At 39.6% G+C, this 12528-nt stretch overlaps 1 protein-coding gene across 2 annotated transcripts in view; it reads right to left on the bottom strand.

The window, feature by feature from the left end:
- The window catches only part of CAST (calpastatin), a 53412-nt gene extending 41169 nt beyond the window's left edge, over nt 1-12243 (bottom strand). For both annotated transcript variants that reach the window (XM_075726026.1, XM_075726027.1), the window contains exon 1: nt 12212-12243. In XM_075726026.1, the coding sequence (XP_075582141.1) occupies nt 12212-12238 (27 nt within the window). In that variant the 5' untranslated portion in view covers nt 12239-12243. The remainder of the gene's footprint in view (nt 1-12211) is intronic.
- Nucleotides 12244-12528: the final 285 nt, after the last annotated feature.

The following is a 12528-nucleotide window of genomic DNA, read 5'->3' as shown; positions in this document are numbered from 1 at the left end:
TGCCACTATGTTGTCCTGTTGTGATGAGTTTCCTTGTAGAAGTAATCAGCATGATTTCTTTTCTAAACAATTTACATTGCAATTTTTAATGACTGATTTTGCCACATGTGACTACTAGCATGCCTCTTTCATCTGTAAAGCCTGTTATCATTGTTGAAATTCACAAACACTGCATGTTACAAACAAAGCCTACTGCCTGTGCCAGCTACTGAGAGGGGGTGGGAAAAAAATCCTTGGAGGACAGTTACTTTTTCTGTAGCTACATTCTAATTAGATCTAAAATTCTTTGCTAATGTTGTTACTGTGGTGCCACTGAGCTCATTACAGCCCTGACTCAACAAAGCCCCCCAACTCTGCACTGGTCACCATAAAGCAAACCAAACTAAACAGGATTTAATATGTAAGCACAGAGATTCATTTGAACAGGCAGTTTGTTGAATTCATGCTTTTGTGGTTCAATTCTTCCATATACATGGTTTTAAATACCCATCTTAAAAAACAAAACAAAACAAAAACAACAACAAAAACCATCCCTATCTCTAGGGATGCTTCCTGTGCTTTTAACATTCATAAACTCGGCTGCTGGGAATATAGCCTAAAAATATGTAAAAACTATTACTATTGTTTAAATTTCCACAACTTGACAAAGATAACAAGGAAATTAATTTGAGAGACACACTGACTCCCGCTCACAGCTAAGAAACTTAGGAATAGATTTGCTCTGTTCAAATACGCACTCACAGTTCAGGGCAAACGTGAAGAATAAATGGAAATAAAGCTAAAGTACATTCATCTGCAGAGGACAGGCAATCTTCAACAGGTAAGTTTAGGTGTCAAAATGAAACTACATTGAGACTCTTGGTATAGATGCTGGCCGGAGTGTGGTGCGCAGGGACATGAGTGGGTGGAGGACTACCCACAGAACTCAACCATCAGGAGAGCCTCATCGGGACATGCCTGTCTGAAGTGCCATCTTCAGAGCGCTCCAGGAGTAGATTTGCCATCTGACAACCTTCAAACTCCACACACACACACTCTCTCTCCTCCTAAACGACAGTAAAACTAGTAACAAGTAGTAGGATCATGTTGATGCTTCTTTTCCAGATCGCAAAGTTGACTGTAGTAAATCAGAGAGACAAAACCCAAAGACCACTGGTTAACACAGGACCATGTCTCTCTGCAAAACTCAATTCAAAAGATGATCTGGATTACTACTGGGGAAATGATTAACCCTGAAATTTTATTCTTCTGCAATTTTCTCACCACACAGAATAAGTATTTGCAACAAATATTAATCTACACCCAGGAGCAAGATCAACCACCATTTACAGATCCTAGAAGAGCACACAGGAAATAAACAAATCCATTTTCTCATGAAACAAAAACATGACAAATTTTCTAGAGACTGGTTTGAACCAAGAAATTGAAAAGCTGATTAGCTCATGAGGTGTTTTTACAGCCTCAAGTGCTGCTACATTTATTGACGATCGCAAGCACATCGAGCCACACAACTTTCAAGAGACAGACTCACACTTACTGTTTTCTTCTATTTTGATTACTGAAATAAAATTTCTCCCATTTTGGCACAGAAAAGAAACTTACCAATACTTAATCAGTGAATTTTATGTATCAGCTAAAGCTGATTGACCATACTACTCAAATTTAAAGTAATAGTTTTTTAAGCAGTGTTTTTTGAGATAACCTACTTGCATTTGAATTTGGTCACACTAAATCCAGTGTTATCAAGCACAACCTGTGAATAAGATCACTATTATATTTACCACAGTGTAGAGCAAGGCTTCATACCACCTAGAAACTAATTAATCTGTCAGACCATCTTTAGGTTAGATGTCTGTTTTAAGATTTCTGGATTTCAGCAGCCTATGTCAAGTCCAAAGCTTAATACTGGTATGTTTGTTTGTCTTCATTTTAATAACTGTTGAGTCACTATTAAGACTCTGAAACAGCTTTATGCTTGAACAAAAAAACAACCGAAGGCAGCAAATGACAACTGACTTTAAATAATCTTTGTACCATTCGACTCTTTTCTTAAACTTCCAATACCTCAGTTAATGCTTACTTATACTCAGGAAGCTAGGGATATGCAGAAAAATTTAGAACTATCCCACAGCTGATAGTAAGAAGCACTATGCATCTGTCACTATCTCCTGCTGTGTCTAATGATTCCACAGTTTTTTTTGTTTGGTTGTTTACTTCGTTTGGAAGCAGAGGAAAAGCATTTGCTAGTTGGTCACAGAACATGCACAGTACCCGAACACAAAGAACCTTTATATACACACAGTTCAATTTGCAGGCAGAAGAAATCATTTAGACTTAAGTATGTAGCATGTCTACTGCTCTATAACCTTTACTATACAAGGACAACTTCTATTTAATATCCTTCCATGATTATTACAAGTGATCTGGAAAGAAAGCCAGTATATGCTGAACAGGGTAACTGAGTTCATCTGCTGCCTTCAGATTCTGCGTGTATGCAGACAGACCGCCACTTGAGTATCAGGCTAAACACTCCTTGTTTCTTTTAAATGGAGTTAAAAGCGAAGACTGCAAGAAAGCTCTGGGTTTGTATCCAGATTATACTTGCCCAGCATCAAACGGAGGCTTTGCTTCACTGGAAAAGTTTTTCAACTCACAGCATCAGGCAAGTAGAAATATTTTATTTTCGAACTTACTTTTCATTGTCAAAGATGTTCACTTTACTGTCATTTTGATGAAGAGTGAGCTCAGAATTTCCACTTGATCACAGAATGGGTTACCTAACCTGAGATTTCCCTCAGCTATGCATGGAGAAATACTCAGAAGAGCCAAACTTTTGAGCACCAGGTAAAACTCCCCACTGGGCATACAGAAGTGTCATGAAGAGAGTTCTGACATCAATAATTTGTTTTAAACTCCCCAATCCTATTTCTTCTTAAAATGTGCTCTTCAATTACCTCCTTTTGGGAACTTCCTGTTTCCATCACAATAAATTCTACAAGTTGGCACATACTGAAATTTCATTTTCATTCAGTCATATTCAAATATTAGAAGCAGCACACCAGTACTGTCACCGCTCTTCTCAGGTTCCCACTCTGCACAACCGAGCATTACAGCAATGTATGAGCTGGTCACCTTAGCAGTGCTCTCCTTTTTTGTAGGAAGCTCAAAAATCCTCTTTTCAGTTCAATGTCCTGCAGAAGATTAGTATTTAGCTGTAATTACTACAGCTAACTGTTTCCATTTCTGCATGTTCTTTTAAACACCAGAATGTTCCAAAGCTATCTGCAGCAGCAAACTGCAAGCTGATAAGAAAACACCAGGAAAACACGCGATGAGGTGCCAGCCACATGCCACACAGAGCTGCTGCGCTCAGCTAGGATTTGTGTCTGCAGTGGCACCAAGGGACAGCATGCAAAGCCCTTCTCAGCAGAGCTGGAACAGAAAGGGGGAATTACAAACAGAACCAGTATTGTTTAAGGGGGGGGGGGGGGGGGGGGGTTGGTTAAAAAGATTAAAATGTTAGGTAAAAGAAGACTTCATCTTAAGAGTGAAGATCTCAGAGGCTATGAGCTTGGTTATTTTTATTACAATAATCGAACTAGACAATACTCAAAATGGGTGGCTGGCAGTCACAAGAGCTCTTGAGTGATCCTCTGAATTAGAAATTGGATTTTTCACCCCCAGGATGCAGAAACACAGTATTATTAATGAAACCATGAGAACCGATACACACATAGTCTCAACGCTGTTGGCTAACAAAATGAATGGGAAATAAGATAGGAGGATAAACAAAAATCACCAGGTCAAGGAATTTTAATAGAATTTGGTTTCAAAATACAATCTAAGGATAACAATGCATAACCTTTGGAGGGGGTGTTGTTTTTTTTTTTTCTTACAGCATTTTAGAAAAACTCAACATTGTTTTACTATTCCTGCTTAGAAAGAGCCAGATTCGGGCATTTCTTGCTTCAGCATTGGCTCTTAACAGAATCTCTCAAATTGCTTCAGAAGGGCCCTCTGCATGCTCTGGAGGAATAAGCACATTATTGTTCAATTAAAAAATACAATCTCCACCTTCATGAGGCCTTGTCCTGCCTCACAGAGGCTTCCTTCCTGGAGATCAAAAATGTGAAGTTTTCTCGTCAGTTCAAGCACTTCTACTAAGTAAGGCATAAATGCAGCCATAGAGCTGACTTCTTCCAGAACCAGGAAGGTTTCTGAGCCTTAAAGCTCTCCCAAGGAGCCCACAAGGCCACCGACCCCCCTGCCTCCCTACGAGGTTCTTCCTTCGGCAGAAGAGACTCTGGACAAAGTCCCAAGCTTTTTTGAGCACAGGTTTTCTTCCCTCAGGAAAACAAGAGCAGAAACGAAGAGAATGAATACACTGAAGACCAACTCACTGAGAAAAGTGGTTCCTTTCTGGAGACAGAAGTTTCTCCTCTACCCTCATTCCCAGTCCTCTAAGAGCCACTACCTTCAGTGCAACGCACCTTTGCCTAGATTTCAAACTGGGAGTGTCTGCCTAAGGTGCAAAGCTCCCGAACTAGAGCTCTGAGAAAGACTGGCTGAGGGACTCGTCCATGAGACTCCAGGATCAGGAACAGAATTCTCTGCAAGCTCACCATACCCCATGTATCAAATCACTCTTGAAAAGAACCCCAAAACAAAAAAGCACCATTTTATACAAGGGGATGACAGTAACAAATATGTTAGCCTAGAAAAGAAAATGTCTGCCATAGAAGAAATTATTATCCAGTATGTTTTATGTCAATGAAAGAAAATACAACATTGAGAAAACTTGTAGTCAAAACAAGGTAACAGATCAAGAACTCAGCAGACATCTCTGCAATGTTCAAGAACTCTGTGTTACTTAACACACTATTTTCACTTTCTCCAAAGAAGAAAAGAGAAGGACAGATGATACTGATACTGTCACTTGTCACATAAAGATAGATCTTGTTTTCTCAGTTTGTTTTTGGACGAAACTGAAAACACTCATGATTATGGATCAGCAGTTTTAGTTTGCAGTAACTATAATCAAATAGTGGCATAACCTAAGCAACACCTACCTATCTAATTTCTACTACTACAAAACCAACAATAATATACAGTTCATTTTAAAGTATTATTTTTTCCCATGTGTTTGTTGTATTTGATATTTTAGCATCTTTTATGTATCATGTATAATAAACTTATTGTCAACATGTTATTGATACCTAAGCATACTTCAACCAAAGATCCCCACACCCTGACTACACAATATTCTATATGTGTCACAGGCATACTAAGCTCTGCATTTGTATTCAAAAAAAATTATATGAGTTTTTGAAGACATAACAGCCTGGGCTGTGAACAATGGGAAAAAAAACAAAATCCAACCCCAAAACAGAAATACAAATACAGAACTTAGACACCACTTTTAAAAGTCTGCTTTTCCTTGTCCCTCTCTTCTTCAAGACTGCTTATGTCACGTAAACCATTTGTTGCGTAATGCATAAAACATGCAGTCTTACACAGTGTCAAAAATGACTGTTCCCAACATGCAAAAATAATTTAAAAAGCCAATTCACTACTCAGAGCTAGCTCCGGAGCGCTTCAAGCCTGCTGACGACAGGATCACGTCGGAAGCCCTGGAAGTCAGCAGCTTGTGGTATTTCAGCCCGCAAAATTCCCGGAAGAGGGAGGAAGGAAAAAAAAAAAGAACTGAAAACAAATGTAAATTAGCCTAAAGCAGAGCTAGTAGGAAAGCAAAGCCAGTGCAAATCACTAACTTACTTGGTACACACGTGCCTTCTGTTTCCAGCAGGAATGCCAGGATACGGCTGCTTCTCGCCCCAGTGCCAGAGCAGGCTGTGGTTTTGGTTTTCAGGAGGTGCTGGCCAAGCCCTCGGCGAGCCAGCCTGCCGAGTGCCGCGCTCCCCACCCAGCAGGCACAGCCGCCCCACCTCCAGCACAGCCTGCTGGTGCCTGCGCCCCAGGAGGGAACCTAAATAAGCAGGTTCAGGCCCTGACAGCGCCGCGAAAGCACTGATGTGAAGGCGTGCGTGGGAGCCCTGCCCTCGGCACCGCCGTGAAGCAACGACAAGCAAACCCCCTCTCCTGCTTCTGAGGTCACTTCTGGACGTGGCTTGAGCAGGTTCCCTCACCAGACACAGCGGTCACCAAGCCGATGGCACGGAGAGCCACGCGGCGCAAGCACAGGCGAAATGCCTCCCAGGACGGCGCAACTCGGGGACGGAGCTACTTTTAGCTTTCAAGAAGCAGCGCTGTCTTCCACCTTTTGAGTTAGTGGCACTGGTGCTGAGGGAAAGAACCTACTCATTTCCCCTCAATAAGACTGATACTTTTACTAGAAGTTTACCCCTTTCCTAAATTTGGACTGATTATCCAGACTCCCTAAGTACATAAATGTTATTAACCAAAAGAAATAGAGACAGTTGGACCAGTTAAGGCCACTGGAACTTGACTGATTAGGACTATTTTTAAGCATAACAAATCCAAACAATTTATATTCATTTAGAAGTTAAAGGTCCTTCTTGCAATACTAATAGTGGCCTCCTCTTGAATTTTTTTTTTTTGCTATAGAGTCAAATTCTCAATACCTGTAGTATGGGAGGAGATTTTTGTATGTTTGTTTCTAAAGAAAAAGCCCCCACACCACTAACAAACCCTGCAACCATTTTTTAATAATAGCCTCTATTATGAAATAGTCCCCTTTATCTCAAGGGAACAAGCAATGAAAGTCAGCCCTAGAAGGGAAGTAGAAAGCTGAAAATGCCCAAAGAAACGACATAGACTGATGAGGAAAATATCCCATTTTTGAATGAAGTACAGAATATTTTTTTTGTGGCATAATCGTATTATTTTGATCATTGCATAGTTTTACAAACTGCAACTTCTACAGTGGTCTCTAGATCAGACGCTTCTTTTACAGCCCTGCTTTTCAAACAGAAAGATGACCTCGGGTGATAGATGCCACATCCCATATTAGACAAAGCCAGCTCTTCCATGCAGGGGGCGGCTTCTGTACTCCTACAACTTCCAATTTTTAATGTTTTGGTCTATTTTTAGCATGCCTCTGCTACCAAGAAAACCAGCACTGTTCTCCACACGGGCACAGTTCTCGTGATTTTCACACGCAGGGCTACGTGCTAGCAACAGCTCTGAGGGCAATGTGTAATAACAGCCCCATGATGTTCCACAGTTTTGCTGCAAAACACCTATAAATTGAGGATGTGTGCCGTGACACTCGCCCACTCATGGAACATGGAAAGGAAGTTCTCAGATAGCCCATTTAAATATTTTTCTGAATAACCTCAAAATTTAGAGATAGTCTTTCCAACCTTCACAATATGACTGGTAACATAGGAATAAATTTATGCACTTCTGTGGACATTGCCAATCAGTACTGTGACTTCAGATGCCTTTACTCAAAAATGCCTTCCTTCACAATAAGACATCTGTAAAAAGCTCACAAAATAAAAATATAGCAACAGCTAAGTAAGCTATGCAGCAGAAAAAAACATCCCAGCAAATACAGTGACAGTAGGAATCACTTTTGATGATAATAGAGATAAACTTGTGACAGAATTTCCAGTCTGCTGCAGAAATAGTAGGGACTTTACTCAAAGATATTTAGTAATTGCTCTTTTTTTCTTCATGTTTTCCAGTCTGTTGCACAAGCAGATGGAATCCCCCTTTAAAACAGTGTTGATTTGCATGCCAGCTGAAAGTAACTAACTTAAAAGTTACTAATTTAAATTTCTTAAATCATTAAAATCAAGAAGCTTCCTCTGAAAGTATTCAAGATCAGTCAAGTCTGAAATAAAAATAATTCTTACTGAATTTCCACTGTTGTTCAATTCTTCCAGCACTGCTTCAATAAATTGTCCATGATAGTAATATGGACAAACATTCTAACTTCACTAAGCTATAGCAGCTGGCAACAAAGAGAAAATTATTACTCATAAAGAACTCAGTAAGAGCAATGCCAAAAAACTGTTACATAAAAAGCAGCAAAACTTCATTTGATATCAATAGAATTACCATATAAGAACACAAAGATCCAAGAAAGATAGCTGGATCCAGCTGTGTTCACATATTAGTGCCTTCTATTAATAGCTATGATTGAACACTGAGCTAGAAATTGGCTTTCCTGTTGGCTATGGAACTGGCAAAAACAATTTAGAAGGCTGTAAAAGAAAACACAGTAGTGCTGGTAGAGTACCTTCCACAGAGGAAGGAGGTTAGTTCAGTTTTTCCTCTTCTCTGTTGCCTGCTCATCATGGAAGCAATGACCGCCTGGTGTGTGCACCTTGGCAGTTAATGTATACATGGAAGAGGCTGCTCATGAGCCACAAGTAAATAAATATTCCTGATGATCATAAGCTTACGTAAATATTAACTTTTCACTCCATTTATCCAACAGGGTACTACAAGGCATGTGCTTACTGAAGAGACCCTGGTATAAAATAACAGTCATACAGGACTTCATATCAAAAAAGAAATAAAGGCTTATGACAGAAAAAAGTCAGATTGTCTGTTTCAGTTAAGTATGATTCTTAAATGATTCATGTAGATTTGAGTCATATAGGGCACTGGGCCCATCAAGGCTGCCAATTCAACTTTCTAGGTGCCCTTAACACAGGGAGCACAAAAGCCATACAGGTATAAAAGAGAGGAGACAAGAGAGGCCGCACTAATTCCTTATTATTCTATAATACTATAATTATTATTAATTATAGAATTATTATAGTTATTCTATAATTCTCTAATTCTATGATTATACTACACAGACACATATGCATCTGAATAAAATCCCTATAAGACGACATTGAGCAGAAGCAGTGAGTAAATACTGGCTGCAACACCAGTAACTTAAAAGTGAAACAGTAAAGAGCACAGGGATAAAATTAGAGACACAAAGAATGGTAGTTCAGATGCACAGTGCAACAAAACGAAGCCAGACAGGTAAGTGCTTTCTCTTAGGAGTAGTCACATTACAGGATACCATCACTGGAAAATTTAGGTGTCCACATATTAGCCAGGCATCAAGCAATGACAAGCATTCATCACAAGCAAGTTCCTGTATCTTAAGCTCAGCAATACAGGCAACCCAAGCAGAACATGAGCCATCGGTTATTGTGACCTACTAACTGAAAGAAAAATTACTTAGGCCATAATACAGAGGCAGCAAAAAACCCTCTGGCTATTCAATTTAGAGTAAGTAATTTCACCATAGGGTAAGTGTAGGTTAAAAAATTAACAGCTCTGTCTGGAGCAACTTAACTGCCCCACCTCACCCGCCTCTTCCAAGAAGTTAGAAATTTATCTGGGGTATGGTACATTAATGAAAAGTATTATTGACCAACAAAATGATTAAGAAATCGCAAGAGATTTTGCACACGGGACACATTAAAGCTACAGCAGGGAAAAAATTTAAAGGAAGCAACAGTAGTCCCAAAGTTGTCTAAAAACTGGTGGAATATTTCTGACTGCATTAAAAGATTCGATCTATTTTTGCAGCAAGAGAAAAGGCTGCCTTGCCTTTTCAAGGAATACTTCCTTTCCTGTAAAATTCCTGTTAAAAATAAAAGAAATCCATGCAAAATTTTTCTTTTGAATAGGTATTTTTAGAGACAAAAAGAAGGGCAGAAAAGAATACAGCTAGCCAAATGGCTTAAAAGAAGTATGAGTGGCACAAACTACAAGAATAGAACAATAAATCTCTGAGTTTTGCTCTATTTTAACTAACACTACAGGATCACAGGAGATTGTTAAAATTAAGAGACATAATTAATAGAAGGTTTAGCCTAACTGAACAAAGGTGGTCATGGCCAAGTGGGAACTAAAAAGGTTAAAACTTGAAATAGCTATTGATTAAGACTCAATATGAGACAGCATGAGGGAAGTATTTTTATAGTACATAGTATTTCCCAATAAATATTTTGGAATGTCACAGAAACTGGAGAAGTACCAAGTACTGATAAAATACATAGCCTAAGTTGTCATAACCTAACATAAAGCAATTCCTGGCAATTACATTATGTCACATTTTTTTCATGACACTGCCTTCCAGTTCTTATGCTTAACAGCATCACTGGAAATTGTACCTTGCACACTTAATGCAAAAAGATATGCTTACAATAGAAAGAACACATACAGGAAAAAAAGACTTAAAGATGTGTTAGCAAATTAGATGTGAGCTTCCATGGGACTATGCAGCTGGTGACTGATATGCAGAAAGATTATACTCTAGACCATCCCACCCTGCACAGCTGTCATGGGAACTACGTATGGATGACTATATCCAGCTGAACTAGCAGGAGAAAGGCCCCGGCAAACTGCAAGGAATAGAAAGAAAAGCAACAAAAACGCTGGGCTGTCTTCAGTAATAGACAAAAACACCGAAAGAAATGGACAACAGGATTTATATCCTCGTGTCCTCCTTCACTGAGTAGAAAGGAAAAATAATTACCTAGGTAGCACAAAGGTATCTGTAGGAGTATTATTTTACAAAAGCATTGATTAAGAAAAGAAAAAAATCCCATTCAAAAGCAGAAACACTTCCTGCCGATATGACCTTTCAAACGATGGGGTATCTCCAGATCTGGAATGCTGCAGGGGATTCATGTGACTCCTCACCGTACTTTGGTTCAGGCTGACTAATGAGCAACCGGCCTCACGTCCTGGGGGTGAACCGGCAAGCTCTGGGGGGTGAACCCTGGCTCACGTACAAGGGAGCAACGTTGTTTTGAAAAATATTTCAGAAGGTGATTTCGAAACCCGAAAGTGCAAGATAACCAATGTACAGAACAAGATACCAGAGCTAAAACGAAGACATCTATCTTGTCTATGCTATTGGCTAGCAGCCAACTACTTGGCTCTCTAAATGTTACCACCAGGACGGGCCTGGTTTGAGCTCTCCCAGAATTGCAGCTGGCCTGCATGCCAGGTGACTCTCCCCTTGAGCAGGAACACCTCCCATGGTTAGAGATTCCTTACCTGAGACTAAGAGATCCTTCCTTACCCAAGGTGGAGAGAACCCCTACCCGCAAAAGATCCTCAGTAAACGACTGATAGCATGGTGAATTACTGCTATGAAACATTACTAATCCACATAGTTCCTCAATATTATTATAAACATTGTGTGGATAATTCCATTAGAGATAAACCATTGTTCAAGTCTGAGACTAAGATTGGACCCAGCAGCACCCAGGCCCCAAAAGGAGTTTAGAAAGCAAGGGGGTCCATTCTGAACCTCACGACTTAATGGGAGGGCCCTCTTTATGTCTCTGGTCTCTATGTGAATTATTGAAACTCAAGTCTGACTCAATTTTCCTTTGTATGTTTCTTCCATGCAGTAATTAATAAGGTGAACCTTGCCATTAAACTTACTGAACCTTGTCAAACCACTGTTAAATTTTGTTGAATTCCATCAAACTTATTGAACTGTCAAATTATTATTTTACCTCAATAAAACATATTGCTACTTCTCTCTTATGACTTAGGTGCATTCCACTCATCCATGACAAATATGCATCTAACACTGATTACCAACTACAGCCATCAGTTCACCTGTGACCACCACCAGAAAGTGTATTTTCAACACCCTATTTCAATACTTTGCAAGCCCTGAGCATGTTTAATGTGATCCCTGCTTCTCTTCATGAAGTATCAACTGCACTCAAATATGCAAGTCATCTTTGTAACATCTCTTACACTAACTTCCTCAACGACTGAACTGCTCCAGGGGCCATGAAAGCACGGTTATCAGTGCTTTGATCTCATCAGGTCTGGCTGAGTAAACAGAATCTGAACATACAAACAATATCTAAGGGTGAAAAAAGAACCACAGCCCCATAATGAAGTCTGGAGCCCCAAACCCAAATGAGGTTTGTCACCGATATCAATGGGACTGGGATTTTTTTAAAGTAAATAGGAGACAAAGAAGACGTGAAAGGGGAGAATGTTACCAAGTCTATTTCCTCAAGAAGTCAACCCTAGCATTCTGCTGACTTGCATTCCTCTTTCATTTCAATTCACTACGACTTCTAGCAAGACATGAAGAACATCTGGCAAACAAACCGTTTTCCAGCAAGACATGAAGAGCATCTGGCAAACAAACCGTTTTCTATCCCACTGCAGGGGACGAAGTCATATCACATCCTCTTCACTTTTGAAAGAGACCATTTCCTTAAGTATGCATTACCTTAACAGCAGAAGGTGCTCCACTCATCTGTGTTTTGGGGGGTTGGCTGACATTAGCACTTGCTGTTTTCTTCTACAAAGTAAAAGACAGACATAGTAAATGTCAGAAATGTTGATGAAGAAAAGGCAAGTAAAACTGTAAACAAAAAAAAAAGTACAAAAAAAAGGCACACTAAAAAAAAAAAGTCTATTGGAACATTTTATACAAGGCAAGTCATCCAAAAATAAATTCTCCTATGTAACCTTAATTCACACAGACTCATTGCAGCCAGTTTTGCCCAGCCCAGAACAGGCTGAGTTCTCTTGTACTGTTTTACG

This window comes from Pelecanus crispus, chromosome Z (genome assembly GCF_030463565.1).
Source record: "Pelecanus crispus isolate bPelCri1 chromosome Z, bPelCri1.pri, whole genome shotgun sequence".
Lineage (NCBI taxonomy): Eukaryota > Metazoa > Chordata > Aves > Pelecaniformes > Pelecanidae > Pelecanus > Pelecanus crispus.
The sequence above is the reverse complement of the archived record's forward strand: the minus strand, read 5'-3'. Positions and strand labels throughout refer to the sequence as shown.